At 37.3% G+C, this 17184-nt stretch overlaps 1 protein-coding gene across 1 annotated transcript in view; it reads right to left on the reverse strand.

Annotated features, from left to right (window-relative positions):
* Nucleotides 1-17184, reverse strand: part of Hfm1 (helicase for meiosis 1) — an 88673-nt gene that overhangs the window by 29071 nt on the left and 42418 nt on the right. The window contains 10 exon segments of the mRNA XM_021163373.2: nt 3363-3509; nt 3904-4007; nt 5515-5672; nt 5786-5869; nt 6429-6514; nt 12200-12331; nt 12412-12509; nt 13597-13644; nt 13733-13839; nt 15087-15178. Coding sequence (XP_021019032.1) covers nt 3363-3509; nt 3904-4007; nt 5515-5672; nt 5786-5869; nt 6429-6514; nt 12200-12331; nt 12412-12509; nt 13597-13644; nt 13733-13839; nt 15087-15178 — 1056 coding nt within the window.

Below are 17184 nucleotides of genomic sequence, written 5' to 3' on the forward strand. Positions count from 1 at the left end.
ACTTTATATGCCTCAGTACAGGGCCAAGAAGTGGGAGTGGGTGGGGAGAGGGTATGGGGGACTTTTGGGATAGCATTTGAAATGTAAATGAAGAAAATAGCTAATTTAAAAAAAGGTTTGGCCCTGTTGCAGTAGGTGTGTTACTGTGGGTGTGGGCTTTAAGACCCTCAACCTAGTGGCCTGGAAGCCAGTATTCTGCTAGCAGAATGAAGATGTAGAACTCTCAGCTCCTCCTGCACCATGCCTGCCTGGATGCTGCCATGTTCTCTCCTTGATGATAATGTGCTGACCCTCTGAACCTGTAAGCCAGACCCAATTAAATGTGCTCATAAGAGGTGCTTGGTTATGATGTCTGTTCACCAGCAGTGAAGCCCTAAGACAGTGGAAGATTCAGTCAGTAAACAGGAACCAAAGCAGAACACAAGAGGTAGACCTGGCCACATGGTGGGATGTAATACCAGGATTGGGTTAGTCAGTCAGGAGACTGCCCAGCAAAAGGCCTAAGCTTTAAAATATAATAAGCCTCTGTATCATCATATCACTAAAAGTACATAGATATTTGCAATGCTTATAACCTCTGGATGAATGGTTTCCTTTATTAATATGTGGTTCATGTTTTTCTGAGTAGTTTTTATTTGAAGTCTACTTATCAATGTGAGAATGATTATACCAGCATGCTTTTGGCTTCTATTTGCTTGGTGAGCAATAGACTCTAAATTTATTTGGTTGTCTTTTCTAGTTATACGAGTTTCTTTGGAGAAAAGGGATAATTAGATCTTGCTTTAAATATAGTTAGTCCTTGTGATGGCTAATCTCAGTTATCAACTTGACACACCAGAGAAGAGAGAATCTCAACAAAGAAACTGTCTCTATTTGAGTAGGCTGTGGGTATGTCAGGGAGGACATTTTCTTGGTTGTCAATTGATATAATAGGGCCCAGCCCACTGTGGGCAGCACCATACTTAAGCAGGTGGGGCTAGGTATGTAAAAAAGGTAGCTGAGTGGAAATCTTGGAAGTGAGCAAGATTTCCAGTAATCAAAATTCCCCTATGGCCTTTGTTTTAGTTCAAGTCTTCAGGTTCTTGCCTCAATCTTCTGCCTTGCTCTCCCAGCTGATGGACTGTATGTAGCCTGTAAGCCAATAACACTTCCCTTGCCCAGGTTTCTTTTGGTTAGTGTTTTACTATAGCAACAGAGAATAAACTAGGACAGGCTGTGTCTTTTCACTGATAAGTGAAGTGCATTTTTATTCAAGGTGCTGATGATGGCTTTTGCTGTGTTTTATTTTGGTTTTGAGTCTTTCATTTCTACAAACCATTTTGAAGCATTTCAATTAGTGAAGGGTTAGCTATTACTGATGACTCTATTGGTTGTTGTTCTGGTTGGCTGGCTTATTGGTAATTCTTTTCTTCCTCCCCTGGTAGTATTGGATGCTTGCTGGTTTGCTGTATTGAGCATGATTAAGTCCCTGTCAGTCCCTGCGGGTCGTCTGTCTTCATATGAAGGGTGTTCTTTCCTGTGTTCTAGTAGGAGAGTCAGTCTGTCTTCTTCCTCCATATATACTATTCTTTTCAGAATATTTCTGTATTTTTGGCTTAGTCCGAATAAGTTGCCTTAGCTTGCTTGTCTGAAATATTCCTATTTCTCCTTGATTTTAATAGCATACTTTGTTGAGTATAACTCTTGATAGTTATTTACTCTCAGGACTTGACTTGTATCGTTTTCTGCCTTCCTGGCTCAATATTTAAGGTTGCAGATGACAGATGTGAATGTTATTCTGATGTTTTTGCCTCTCTGTTTCTCCCTTACAGTTGTTTGTATTGTTTGTTTTTATTTTTGACATTTTGACTATGATAAATCATAAGGTTCTCTTTTGGTCAAATCTATTTGGGGTTCCAAATGCTTCCTTTGTTTAATTATTTCTCTTTGTAGAGTCTCAGCTATAATTTCATTAATAGGTTGTCTAAATTGTTTGACATGACTTATCCTGTAGGTTTAGTCTCCTGAATGTTTCTTGGAAGTGCTGGTCATGTTCAACCTTGTTCTCCACCACTGAGGCTTGCTCTTCAGATTGGTCTTGTCCAGCGGGTGGATTCTGCTGAGCTTCTGTTTGTTTCCATTTCTAGAATGTTTTTTAAACATCTCAGTTTCCTTGCTGATTTTCCCTCCATGTCACTGACTCTTTCATCGACTTTGGTAACTTTGTTGTCTAGGTGTTAAACTGATTTTAACTTCCTTGGCTGGGTCTTGAACTATGTTCCTTCCCTGATTACTTGAGTCCTCAGTCACTGATGTTCAGCCCCTCACCTTTCCCTGTGGTACTGAGCAGCATCAGCATGCAGGGTGTTATAATGGAATGCTACCTCACATTTCTAAAGTTTCTTTGTTGCACTTTGCGGATCTCCTGGAGTTTATGTGTCCTCTCATTTGTGATCCCCCTTCTCATTTGTTTTAAGGTGACTGACTATTCTTGGTTGGGTTGTCTTCACTTGGAATTATGTTCAGGGGAACACTTGACCAAAGTAGCAATTTTGATGGTTTGCCTGCAGTCCCAGTATTAGCTTAGTTCTGCCATCAGGATATGGCTGTGATGCACGAAGCTCCTCCCTACTGTGGCACTATGAGAGAACTACTGAAATGACTAGAGGCAAGCCAAAAGGATTAAGGAGCCACCCTGTACATTTTGGTAATACCAAGATGTACAGAATACATTATCTTATTATCTTATATAATATCTTATATAGCATATGAGACAGTAATTCCAACATCAACTCAGTAATGTATGACATTAGTTTTTGTGTGTACAGTATAGCTTGAAAAATATTTATTGTTTACAGACTTACTTACAGTTTTGCTTCAGAATATAAAAAGAGAAAACTGAAACAAGGTATTGGGTACATAGTAAAAGCTATAAGTTGATTCTTGTTTAAGGAAGCTAGTGAGTACTAGAATCATTACACACTTCTGTCTACATCAGTGTATGCTTAAAATCACTCATAATACAAAATTAAAGAAAAAGTTCACTTTCGCTCTGCTCTGCTTTATCAAGTCTGTGGATTCCCACACATCACTGTTCTTTTCTAGACATTGGCCCTAGAAGTGAAGTACACATGAAGAGGAATAATGCATACAAAAACTAATCAAATAATTTGTTACCCAACTATCACCCTATTTTGAAAAATATGAATCATAAAAGAGAATTCCTAGTATATATTATTAGTGTAATATGTTGTTATTATTATATGAAACCTAAATATGTAGTTCTAGAGAGCAGCCATTTGAATGAAGTTATCCTGAAGTAACACTCCTCCCTGGTCATATTGATGTTCTAATAGAAATTAGAAATTAATAGTTCTATTTACCTTTACTGGATCCTGTTGCAGTGGCTCTACCTGAGTAGTCAGAATGAGAAATATCTGTTTCTGAGCTTCTTTCCATAACTGTTTCATTTACAAACTTCCTGGGTCCGAAATAAAAGACTGTAAATTTCTGGTGAATATCAAGACCAACTAGAAAGAGAAAAAGATATATGCAAATGCTTATTAAAATCATATTAAGTCCTTACACAAGGCTATTTCTTTTTATATCTCATATGGTTGTAGCACTAGAGCTAAGAAGTACAGAAAATTAAAATGTTTTGAAAAGATTAAAATATGACAAATGAAAAGGTACACATCTACCTTATTAAAAGTTAAAATTCTATAACTGAAATTTAACTGTCTTAGAAAACAATGGTTTCTAAGTAAACAATCAGAACTGAATTATGCTATCTACATATGTGAACATATATGTGCTCATTCATCCTAAGTATATCATTATTCTGTACCAGCAAGCATAAAGGAAATGATTCTTAAATGCTGTCACACTTTTATATTGATATCACCATTATTTCAACTAACTCACCATAATCAGAACTGATTAGATTTATGCTGAGATCTTCTGATATAAGAGCTCTCTTCACATCAATTTTTTTAACCCAATTTCCACTTTTTAACAAGACAGAATCCCTAAAAAAAAAACAGTAATGTATAATTTAATATGATCCAAACACTAGATGAACTAATATATTGATTTCAAGGACTAGTTTTTCTTAAGATAGATCCTGAATAGTAGTAGACAATTACTAAAATTATTTTCATCAAATTCTGAGAGGAAAAATAATGTGTCATTGGAGATTTTTTTTGTTTGTTTGTCTCTTCAAGCTTGCTATGTAGCTATGTCTCCTCAAACTTGCTTTATAACTAAGAATGACCTGGAACTCCTGAGCCTCCACCTCCCAAGTGCTGGGATTATAGGCATGTTCAACCACAAATGACAGTGGAACTACCTTGACCCAAATTATTTTACCAATAGTTGATCCCAAGTTACACTGACTCATGAGGTCAAATAGAAAAATATAGTTGTTATCAGTAAGGCATGAGTTGTTTCTAAATCAATGCCACTTAAGTGTAATTGTGTACAATCACTTCAACAATCTTTTAAGTTGAATTTTAAATAGTTTACATCTGGTGTTGACACAAGACAAACAAGAGGAAACTTATTACTGAACTGAGCTCAAGTCCCCAGAAATAAGGATTTATACTGCGGCATGTTCCAAGTGTACCAGAGTTAGTTGAAGAGCAGTTCCTGTGAGAAGAATGTCCTGCTGTTCAGCTCTTTTAGAAATCTTGCATGCATCCTCCTGTATCCTGGCAAGTAGGAGAGCCTGGATTTATAGTCTCTGCCATTCCCAAACTTAGTACTGTAGTAGCAGTGAGTGCAGGCTCTGGCATGAGAACACTTAGGGTCAATCTAGATTTGTTACCAACTAGCTACTAGATGCTGGCATATGTGACTTAAATGTTTGTTTCAATGTTCTCATCTAAAAAAAATGTGAATTACGATGCACCTATGTCATACAAATGCTAAGCAATTAAGTATTTGGAGCCTATTAATACTAAAAAAGGATTAGCAACCAAAGAATCTACTTATGACATTCTGAGGGAGAAAACTATCTAAAAACAGCTGAAGAGAAACTTATGAAATGGCACACTAGAGGACTAGGCACATGGAGAGATCTTTCCTCTATGGTTGATCTGATTGCCTGTATTCTGTAGTGGAATAATGCTGTAATACTGTAATTGAGTTACTGTAGCTGTTTACATGTTAATTTGGAGAGAGGGGTTATATTCTGAGTTGATAGAAGACTGTATTCAAGGAATAGTAAGGCCATAAAGGAAGAAAAAGGCAGCAGAGTCAGAAAGTCCCCAGAGTCCATTTGTTCTCTTGTAACAATTCCCTCCATGGTGACAGACTTTATAATTTCTTCATTTGATTCTAAACAGAAAGACCTAAAGTAACACACCCAAAGTTAGTATTGTTCTTCCTTCTCTTGAGGAACACTTGCCCCACTGTTACACCAGGAAACTGTAATTTAATTGATTTGTGGTGATCTAATTACTATATCTTCTAGTAATAATTTTAAGTGCAATATATTTAAAAATAAAGTCAAGTAGCTATTCCATAATTACTCACATAATTTTGTGCTTAAAAATGACCTGGTTATCTGCATCGCCTATGATTAAGGTGGCATAGTGAAAGTCTGGTGCTGTTCTTTTAGTTTGCAGCTGCTCAAAGTTTCTTAATATAATGGTCACCAGTATTTCTGCCTTGATATCACTGTATCTTGCAATCTTCAAAAAACAGAATAAGTATTAAATGTTTTAAAGTAATCTCACTGTTCACACTCTGCTGTAATTGTAGTAATGGAAGGCTTTACTTTTAAAAAGACAGTCAGAATATTCACCTGCTCCACCTCAAGCTCATACTTCGGCAGATACGTTACAGCTTCCTTTATCTGGGTCCCAAATGGTGGGTGTCTATTTAAAATCTAAACATATTTACATCATTATACTCTTATCACAAACACTTAAAACTCTTAATGAAATATTTCTTAGACTTCACAGGTTTAATATAAGGTTTCTCACCCCAAACCTCTGTAATTGAAATACTTATGACTATGGAAGAAGAAAATATTTTTGTGTGTGCTTTATATGTTCATGTATGTACATATGTAGGTGTCTGTGTGTGGTGAGGAGACCAGCAATCAACACTGGGTGTATTCCTCAGTTGCTCATCACCTTTTCTCAGTAGGCAGGCTGCACTCAGTGCCCACTGACTGCACTGGACCACATGACCACCACACCCGGATCTTCCTGCTTTCACCTCTAAGAGCTGGAGTTATGGGCATGTGACTCTGGGTTTAGTTTCTGACATGGGTGCTAGGCTCTGAACTCGGATCCTCAGGCTTGTGTAGCATGGAATTTACTGACTGAGTCATCTCTCACATCCAAACAAATAGTTTTTAATAGAAATGAAGACATTATACACTGGGGTTTGGAATTTAAATAGAATTCAGTAATGCTGGGAACACAGAATATACTACATACCAGTTCAAGTTCTCTTGCATTTGCTTCTTCTATTTTTTTAAAAGAAGTTAAGCCTGCATTTACCATGGTATTTGACAATGATATGCCTATGGAAAATCAATGAAAGGGCAATTTTTAAGCTGTTTTAAATGAAATCTGAATAAGCACTTAGCAACTACATTAGTAAATACTTCTTTTAGCTGGAGATGTAGGTTGGTGATAGAACTTACCTAGCACACACAAGAGCCTAGTGTCAATCCCCAGGGCTGCAAAATTTAGTTGCAAATCAACCCCTTTAAAAAGATTCAGTCAAACATCTAATGGCTGTGGTTTGTACATTGTTGAGTGTGTCTGCCTCACTGTGTCAGTGCTGAGCAGGTGGAGGACTCTGAAGGTGGGTCCTGTGGGAAGTCACTAGGACTCTGGTTCTACCTTCCTAAGTAGATTAGTGCTAATGTTCTGGAACTGCTTGGGGCTGCCCAAAGAAGTGGGCTCTTGCAGAGAGAGCAATGCAGGCATCTCCCCCAACCTTGCTTCCTATCTCTCCATGTGATCTCCAAGAAGACTTTCACTAGTGAGAACCAGATGATAGTACCATGCCCTTGAAAGTGCAAAAGAGCAAGATGAATTACTTCATTCACTTAAAACTTTCCAGCTTCCAATGCATTGTTATAGTAACATAAAGTTGACTAACAACTTAATTTATATTTAGAATTCTGACTTTTAATAGAATTTATGTGTTTTATAAAAGAAACAAAATCTCCCTGATCTACATAATTCAACCCTCAGTTTTATTACACATAAAGTATGACACTCCTATTTCCTTACTCAAATTTTCAGCTATTCTTGGAAGATTCTCATACTCATTCTTTTTTTTAATTTTTAATATTTTTATTACATATTTTCCTCAATTACATTTCCAATGCTATCCCAAAAGTCCCCCATAGCGCCCCCCACTTCCCTACCCACCCATTCCCATTCTTTTGGCCCTGGCATTCCCCTATATTGGGGCATATAAAGTTTGCAAGTCCAATGGGCCTCTCTTTCCATTGATGGCCGACTANGGGCCTCTCTTTCCAGTGATGGCCGACTAGGCCATCTTTCGATACATATGCAGCTAGAGACAAGAGCTCCGGGGTACTGGTTAGTACATCATGTTGTTCCAACAATAGGATTGCAGTCATTCTTAAGACACAGTCATGTCAGTGGTGAAAGGTGCGACCAAGCCTGAAAACCTCACTTTGATTCCTGGGACCCACATGGTAGAAGGAGAAAACCAACTCCATCAAGTTGCCCTCTGACCTCCATGTCACAAACATACTCACATACACACTTAAATAAATAAATGTTATAATTTGTAAAAATACTGCCTCTAGCATTTACAACTCCTTAATGTTCATTTCTAATCATTGTAAGCACCAATAGACAAATACATTCATACCTGAATTTTAAACAAAGGCGGCATGATTTAAGATGGATCTATTCGTGAAGCTATGAATTTCTGAGCTTGTCTGAAATAAAGTGGGCTGTTTCTGCACCTAGCCTAGAGAGCCATGGTTTATAACTCAGCCTAGCACTTCCCATGCATTTACAATGAAATGGCAACTTTGTTTCTGCAGCTGAATTCTCTTAACTGCATGACTGACCCACATAACTGCTTCCATTTAGTGTCCTGCCCCTCGCCTCTTACTGAGTGTTCCTCAGTCCCATTTGCTATTCTTTTGTTTATTTATTTTATTTTGTTCATTTTACCTTTGGATTACTTTTTTTGCTTATGCTTTCAGAAACTATAATTTAAAATTCATACCCTCTTATGATAAATTTATGCAAATCCTGTTTAAAGAATACTTTAAGAATTGTGTGATTCCAAAACATGACCTACTTTTCTAAGATATGAATTACTGATGAAGGTGTAACAGACATCTGGTTCTTTACCTCTTGGGAGTCTCTCTTATTCATTCTTGAATCATACCTTCTAATCATAAATACTTGCTTAATATTCCTTTGTTTCAATCAAATCTATTTCTAATTTTTTATTTTATTTTGTTTAAACCACTATTGAAGTCAAGTTTTATTATCTTGTATTTCTCATGATTCTTGGTAGGAACTTAGATTTTATCTTCTGTTTAGATTCTCTCAAGTTTGGTTTTTAGACTTACTTCCTCTTTTTATGTTCAGTGGTGATGAGTACTATGTGAAAGCTGATTGGTGTTTCATAAATCTGGGAAAGACAGAATACAACAGACACCCAGGCTAACACTACTCTAGAAGGGGGGAAAAAAAAAAAAGCAACCTGAGTAGAAAAAACTTATCAGATGCCATTTAACTAACTTCAAATCTTTCAGTAAGATGCTATTTTCTGACATTTAGTTTGCTAGGCCTTCAGTGTGATGGCTAATCTTCACTGTTAATTTGACTAGATCAAGAATCACCTAGGAAGAGCTGAGCAACACCCTGTCGGGTGAGAGCAGAGCTGGCTGCTCTTCCAGATGACAAGGTTTCAATTCCCAGCACCCACTTGGCTGCTCACAACCATCTGTAACTCCAGTGCCAGGGGAGCCAACACTCTCCTCTACCTGCAGGGGGCACTGCATGCGTGTGGTACACAGACACACACAGGAAAAACCTCCCCAAACACTCAAAACAATATAAAAACCCAAACCAAACCAAAACACCTAGAAAACACATCTATGGGTGTGTCTGTGATGGTAATTCCAGAGAGGCTTAACTGATGAAGGAAGACCCACTCTGAATGTAGGTGGTACTGTCACATAGGCCACTGAATAAAAAAAAAAAAAAAAAAAAGCAGGCCAGGCACCAGCATTCAATATCTTTCTCGTTTCCTGACTGCAGATGTTATGTGAGCAACCACACCACACTCTGCAGTCATGCCTTGCCCACTACAAAGGTGTTTATCTATGATACCGTGAGCTACAATAAAGTCTCCTTTCTTAAGTTGCTATTGTCAGTTATTTTGACACAGCAACGAAATAAGTAGCTAATACAGTGAACTTTTCCAATAGGAATTTCTACTAGATTTTGATTTTATTAGCTAATCCCACCATTATCCCAGATCCCAGAACTTTTTGGCCAGCTCTGCTACCCCCACTGACTTTGAATTTCACAGAAATTAAAAAGTAGAACTTGTGGAGCATGGTAGCTTAGAGTTTTAATCCCAGCACTAAAGAGGCAGGAAGATCTCTGTGAGTTTGAGGCCAGTAATAAGCCAGCCAGAGAAACAGACAGACAGAGAGACAGAGACAGGGACAGGGACAGGGACAGACAAAGACAGACAGACAGACAGACAGACAGACAGAGACACAGAGAGATTTTAAAAATCTGCTTGAGATCTTTGTTCAAAAAAAGTTCAAAAACCCAAAGAAAGTCATGGTTAAAGGGATGGCTCAGCAGCTAAGAGCCACTCTTCAAAGGACTGAGTTTGGTTCCCAGAACCCATGCTGGGCAGCTCATAGCTCCTTGTAACTCCAGTTCTAGGGCACCTGACCCTATATGTACTCCCCTCTGTAATCTGTGGGCGCCTGCGCACACCTGGCATGCATACATTAAAAATACTTATGATAAATATTAGTTTTAAAAAACCTGAGATAAGCTGGGCGTGGTGGCGCACGCCTTTAATCCCAGCACTTGGGAGGCAGAGGCAGGCGGATTTCTGAGTTCCAGGCCAGCCTGGTCTACAAAGTGAGTTCCAGGACAGCCAGGGCTATACAGAGAAACCCTGTCTCAGAAAAAAAAAAAAAAAAAAAAAAAAAAAAAAAAAAAAAAAAAAAAAACCTGAGATAGTGAATGCTTGTGATTTCAACTCCCAGATTTTGTGATCCCCAGGAGGATCACAAATTCCCCAAAGCAGACTTAGCTACATAGCTGGATCCTATTGTAAAAACAGAAGAGACAAAAGGGTTGTGGAATACTCATGCAGCTTTTACAAGGACCTAGGTCTGATGTTTAGCACTTTAAAACAAACAAACCCAAAACAACCAAATGGTAATCCCTAAAGATCCATCACATAATTTTTTGTTTGGTTAGGTGGTTTTGTTTGTTTGTTTGTTTTGTTTTGTTTGTTTGTTTGTTTTACGGTTTTGTTTTTTAGGATCTTTGGAGACAAGGTTACTCTGGGTAGCCCTGGCTGTCCTGGAACTCACTTTGTAAATCAAGATGGCCTCAAACTCAGAGATTTGTCTACCTCTGCCTCTAAGTGCTAGGATTAAGTGCTAGGCATGTGTCGCCATGAACAGCTGTTTGCCTAGTTTTGAGACAGGATCTCATATATTAATAGTTCAGACTGTCCTTAAACTTACTACCATAATAAATATTGGCCTTGAACTCCTAGTCCTTAGTCCTCTGTATCCTGAGTGCTGGGATTATAGGAGGGCATCAACACAACCAGCTTCCATTATGCATACTTTTTAATGTTCTCAAGACACACATATAAGACAAAACTAATGAGGCTATTGATCTTGGCATTATTTAGGAAGTACGGTCACAAAGTCAAGATAAGAAACTGGAAAAAAAATACCAGAATTCTTCAGTCTGGGTTCAGTTTGTAGGGCATGTTGCAGTATTTTAGGGCATGCCCTGCATTTCGTCCTATCAGAAAGTAGTCAGGAGCAGCCTCTGTCTCCAGAGTGCTATGACAGACACTAATAGCTTGCTATTACTAAAAACAGAATTAAGATACAAATAAACGAATTAATTTTCTATCATACACAAGATCCTAGGTCTGATCTTAATAGTTTTATATCTTGTCATTAAGGACACATTAATTATTAATTATAGTAGTAAGAGATAATAATCCAGTCATCTAGTTATCAAAACAAAACTGTCAATATAAAAACAATTTTCACAACGCAAATTTTAAAATTAGTTTTTGTAATGAAATTTTCCCCTAATTGGCTAAAATAATAAATACAAGAAGCCAAACACTGGGCAAGAAGGAGGTAGGACTTCTTGGTATAAGAGAGGAAGAGGGAAGGCAGGAGGAGGGAACTTTATTTTGGTCGGTGGGAGCAAGGCAGACACAATGTAGACCTGGGCCGGAAGATTTCTAACATAGAATAGTTGGGGAATTTAGGATGCTAGGTTCTGTGCCCAATGACTGTGTTATCTGTTGATTTTAAACTAAGATTGTCTGGTGTTTTCCTTCCGTGATGATTCAATTGAGCTCCAAGGAAAGGTAACCAAGGCAGAGCATGGGTTTCTGAGAAGTACACCCCTGTGGGGAAGAGTGATTTCGGAGCTCTGGAGAGGCAGAGCCTGCTAAGGTGGGACAGGCTTTAGCAAAAGGGAAACATGGGGTCTGGGAACTGACTGAGATGGCTGGCCAGTGCCTAGCTGGCAATAGCGTGGATTGTTTTTAATATTACACGCTACAAGATTTCTCATGTATTTTTGTATTTGGTTTAATCGTTCCATTTATGTATAATAACCAATTGTTTTGCATCGCTTATATATTTGTGTATGTGTGTGTAGAACACACATATAGAGGTCAGAGGAGTAAGTTCTATCTTCGCACCATGTGGCTTTGAAGGACTGAACTCAGGTCATAAGGCATGGCAGCAAGCCCTTTTACCCACAGAGCCACCTCATCAGCCCTCTCTCAGGATTAATCATGAAAGTAAGAGTAAGTAAAATTCCAGTTCTCAAATACCAGCACAGCACTTTAAATGGCACATTTTCCTTAAAAATGTACAATCATCATAAAATAATATAATTAATAATAACATATAAAAGAAATTTCAGACAATGACAAACAGCCTGTCTGTCTTGATACCTACCAATTTTATCCAGCTGTTTTGATACATGTTTAGAGTTTTCCCAGAGTTTACACTTAAAACATTTAGTTAAAATCACACTGTTTAAAAGCACAGCAAACTTCTTTTCCTGAGCAGCCACAAAATCTGACAACCCTAAAACAAAGTTTTCAATATTAAATATAGTATATTATTTACTGGGAGAATGTTGAAAATCCATTAATGATTTAACATACATCTTGCAATTCGTGAGCCATTTCTGAAAATCTTCACTGTATCTTGTGTCAAAGCAAAATCTTGTACAGGAATGCATCCTAGCTGAGCCTGAATAAGACTGGGAAAACATGGTTCATTATTTCCTTTTAAAGATTACAGTCTTTCCAATGGCAGAGAGACCCAGGACTTGACATGGACTGGCTATGCCTTAGGATCTCTCTCTGCCTTGATTTGTACAGTGCTATGAGATTCTGTTGGTTTCACTATTGTTGCAGATCCTTTTGACTTCCTTTTCCCAACCATAAAACAATGAGTTCTCATTATCGTATTATACTTTTTTACTAAGTCAGGTTCTCTCTGTCTCAGAACTCTCAAAATCTTTAGCAAAGAACTGATGAAGTTCTGGATGAGGTTCTTCTGAATGCTGTAAGAAGGTCACTGGGATATTTGTTAAATTACTGGAGCAAACTACATTAATAGCAATGCTTTATTAGTAAGTAGAACACTTTTTAAAATCAAAAGGCTGATCTCAATGAGTTTGAGGTCAGCCTGGTTTACACAGCAAGTCCTAAGATATCTAGAACTACAGAGACCTTGACTCAAAAGAAAAATTTAATTTTCATGCACACTTCATCCTTGCTAACTTGAGATCCCAATTAGCATAAACATTTTCTTTCTAATAGTCTACTTTGCCTTAACAGGATATGCTGTACAAGTGACTTTTATAGTTAAATTTTTCTTCTGTTTCTGTCTTTGCTTGTCTGACCTTCCTCCTCCCTCCCTTCTCTCTCCTTTCCTTCCCTTCCATAGTAGTGGACTTGCACACACTAAGTAGGCAATCTACCACTGAGTTACATCCCTAGGCTCACAGTTTATCTTAAAGTCTTAGAAACTGATTTTACATATAATTCTGATTCCTTATTTTTCTGTAAACACATATTTTTAAAAAAATTAAATTCAATTAAAGGAAAAATATTTTAAAACTGAAATGGAAGCTGGGCATGGTCGTTCACACCAGCAATCATTTCTCAGCACACAGGAGGCTATGGCAGAAAAAGGTGTGAATTGTGAGAACAGCTGGAACTATACATGTAGCCTTTGTCCAAAAAAAAAAAAAAAAGAAGAAAAAAAGAAAAGCCCTCATACATACGAATCACAAACCAGTATGTAGTAGTTTAATTCATCAGAAAATAAACTTTTATTACCAGTTTACTTTCATTTCTCTTGTTTTAATTCTCTCTGCCATTGGAAATCTGTAAATAAAACACATGGTTAACTTTATTATTTAACTATTTATTATAAACCCTCTCAAGTTCTGTGAAGTATGTGTAGCCTCTGTACCTGATAGTTATCCGGTTTGGGTCTTTGTTTAAGGTGTTAAGTATTCTCTTTTCGCTTATCCTCAGCTGCACATCTAGAAACTCATTGCAGCTGGATATCATTGAAATCTATAAAATTTAAATATCTGTCAAGTTAACAAATCACATTTAAAATTTTTTACCCTCTTTCTCTGAATTCACTTATTTTTCATGTTGTCTATACACACCTTGGCTTTACTTGTTAGCAAAGAAGAACTTAAAGCTGGCTTTCTACATTTTACTTCTTTAAGGATTCACTCACTAACAAATACTTAGGAACAGCTTCTATATGCCAGACATTGAGACGGATAATGTGATCAGCTACCAGAATATCACTCAGGTTCAGGGTCGAGAGAGGCCCAGTGCATGCTGCTCTTTTTCCTGCCTGTCATGCCGGTGGCTGCTGCTAGTTATCCTTCTGTAGTTTGCAAATCACCATCCCAATGATTTAGCAATAAAAAGATACCTTTAAAACTAAGAAATTTGTATTTGTAGACTAGTTGTGGGGATGGAACTAGGTGTTGTAAATCTTTCACACAATAAACTGAGTGAAATGGTGCTGACACTGAATATTAGTTAATCTCGATTTCTTCTTAGAGAAGAAAAACATTTACATGGAAATATAAATCTTTTCCTTTATCAAACTTTGCTCACATGACTCCTTAACAGAATTTTACTGTGCAGTCTTTAATAAAATAATTACTGTGGTAACTAATGATATCTAGTATGGTTCAAATTTAAAAATAAATATCTTCTACCAATCTCTTCTGTATACCCATGTTTCCAGCAGAAGTCTGTTGGTCCCTTCATTATGATAGCTGCAAAACTCTTCCCACTGTTGATCTCTGAGTACAACCAATTTATTGGTCCCATTTTCTCTAGAATCAGCTTTTGGTCCCCACCTGGGCTGTCACAACACTATTCTATTTCCACTGTTACAGGAATGCTTAGGCAAATAATTTAGGGAAAAGGATACAGGCCCAGAGCACCACAGCAATTCATGTACTCGTGTGTGAATGGATGAATGTCATGCCATTCATTCATGGCAGACTCTGCTAATATAGGATGCTATACTTTAAGTTGTCATAATCAAGTAAGTTGTAGGATAGTTGCCATACCTATTTGTATATAAGTTTTCTTAGCTTTGGTGAGAAACAAAAATGAAAATATAATTTATTCTTAGAAGTTAAATTCTCTATCTTATGATTAGAGGGAGACATAACTAAATTATTTTTTCCTTTCTGCTCATTCAATTTTAAGTTATAGGAGATATACAGATGAGTTATCTCTCCAATATTACTCTTATTCTATTATTATTAATTTCCAATGAAACTTACTAAATCTGATAAAGTTTCTTTTCCACTGATTGCACAAAATTTCTTGACTGTCTCAAATGTAATATAATACCAAGCCATTAGTCTTCCTGCCTCTGTTAGAAAAGATGGAAAAAGAAACATTTTCCACATTAGGTGATACAACTTGGTTTTTAAGAAATAAGTTTAACAAGCATTTTCTTAACATCTACTTAATGTGCACTGTGTGCTTGTAATGACCCCCAAACATCCCCAAAATGTAGAAAGCACAATGCACAGGACTTACAGTTGCTGGAGATAACCACAGGAAGACAGAGAACAGAATCCACTGACTGACAATATTTACATGCAAGCTTAAGTTGAGAAGAAGTTTACCTAAGAGAATGGCCAGTATAGGATGACCTAATAGGAAAATTGAGTTTTAAGTAACATTTTAAATGTGGCTAATATGACTTGCAGACAGGAAGCAAAGCCATTACGACCTTGGGGAGAATCAAGATTTATTTATAAAAACAGGAAAATAAAGAAGACAGTCTTTACAACACTTTAGAAAGGGGCATAGCTTGATAATCCTGAGCTCCCCGTAGCCTACCTGTTATAAACCTCACTTACAACCTAGAAGACTGTGTGTATATTTCTCAATTACTAAGGTAATAAAAATTTTAGGTATATACCTAAAATTTGGCTGTGGTGCCCAATACTTAGTAAATGTTGCTTAATTTTGTAAATTAAGAAATGATGGATGACAAGCTACAGCAGCCTCAAGGAGCTTTAATTCAAAGGAGCTCAAAACTTGGATCTGATTTGTAAGATTAATAGCATCACATAATTCTTTAGCAATTTTTAGTTAAATTGGAGTTTCAAAATAAAATGCTTTTAAAATAGAATAACAAGGTGGCTGGGAAGAGGGGATGGGAGAAGCAGTGAGATGGATGGAAGATTTCACTGTAGAGGCCATGGGGTCTAATTAGTACTTGTCCACATCCAAACTATTCCAGTCCTACAAATATACACAGAAAACAGCCAGGAAGAGAGAAGTGGCATACTGGGTCTCATGGGAGCCATTGGTATTTATGTATGAACCATAGTTTTTCTTGAAGAAGAGACTATGCCTGTCATGCCAACAGAGTGAGCAGCATTAAGAATGTTATAAAACAGAATTAACTAAGAGAGCCTGGGAAGGAGCTAGGTCAGCTCGAGTCACTGTCCCAAGCAGGAGCCTGCTGAGTGTGTGCAATGAGGATGCAGTAATGTAGTGTGTCAGAAGGAGCTTCTGAAAGAACAATGTGCAATGTAAACCACACGAATATTGTTATTTGGGGAATATATTTAAAAATGGCCCTTTCACCATCTGTTTAAAAATTAATATAGAGTATTTCCCTACCCCACAAAATATTTAAAAATTTAAGAAAGCACTTAGTATTTGTTGATTTATTAATCAGAATAAAGTTTCTTAGGTAAGAAAAATATGCTAGAGAAAAAACTATAAAGAAAACAATCCAAAGTCAAAGTATGGAACCAAAATGGAGACAAAAGACTTACAAGTAAACAGAAATGCAAAGTGACTTGCTGCCAATATAGTTATCAATTGATAAATCCAGAGTATTTCAAGGCTATTAAAGCAGAGTTTGCAAATTGTATCTTAGTAAGTTTCTGGGTTAATATCCGTTTATCAGTTGAGTGCATATCATGTGTGTTCTTTTGTGATTGGGTTACCTCACTCAGGATGATATCCTAGAATATCCAAGATACAATTTGCAAAGCACATGAAACTCAAGAAGAAGGAAGACCATAGTGTGAATACTTCGTTGCTTCTTAGAACGGGGAACAAAATACCCATGGAAGGAGTTACAGAGACAAAGTTCAGAGCTAAGATAGAAGGAAAGACTATCCAGAGACTGCCCCACCTGGGGATCCATCCCATGTACAACCACCAAACCCAGATACTATTGCATATGCCAGTAAGATTTTGCTGACAGGACCCTGACATGGCTCTTTCTTGTGAGGCTATGCCAATGCCTGGCAAATACAGAAGTGGATGCCCATAGTCATCTATTGGATGGAACACAGGGCCCCTAATGAAGGAGCTAGACAAAGTACCCAAAGAGCTAAAGGGGTCTGC

This window comes from Mus caroli, chromosome 5 (genome assembly GCF_900094665.2).
Source record: "Mus caroli chromosome 5, CAROLI_EIJ_v1.1, whole genome shotgun sequence".
Classification (NCBI taxonomy): Eukaryota; Metazoa; Chordata; class Mammalia; order Rodentia; family Muridae; genus Mus; species Mus caroli.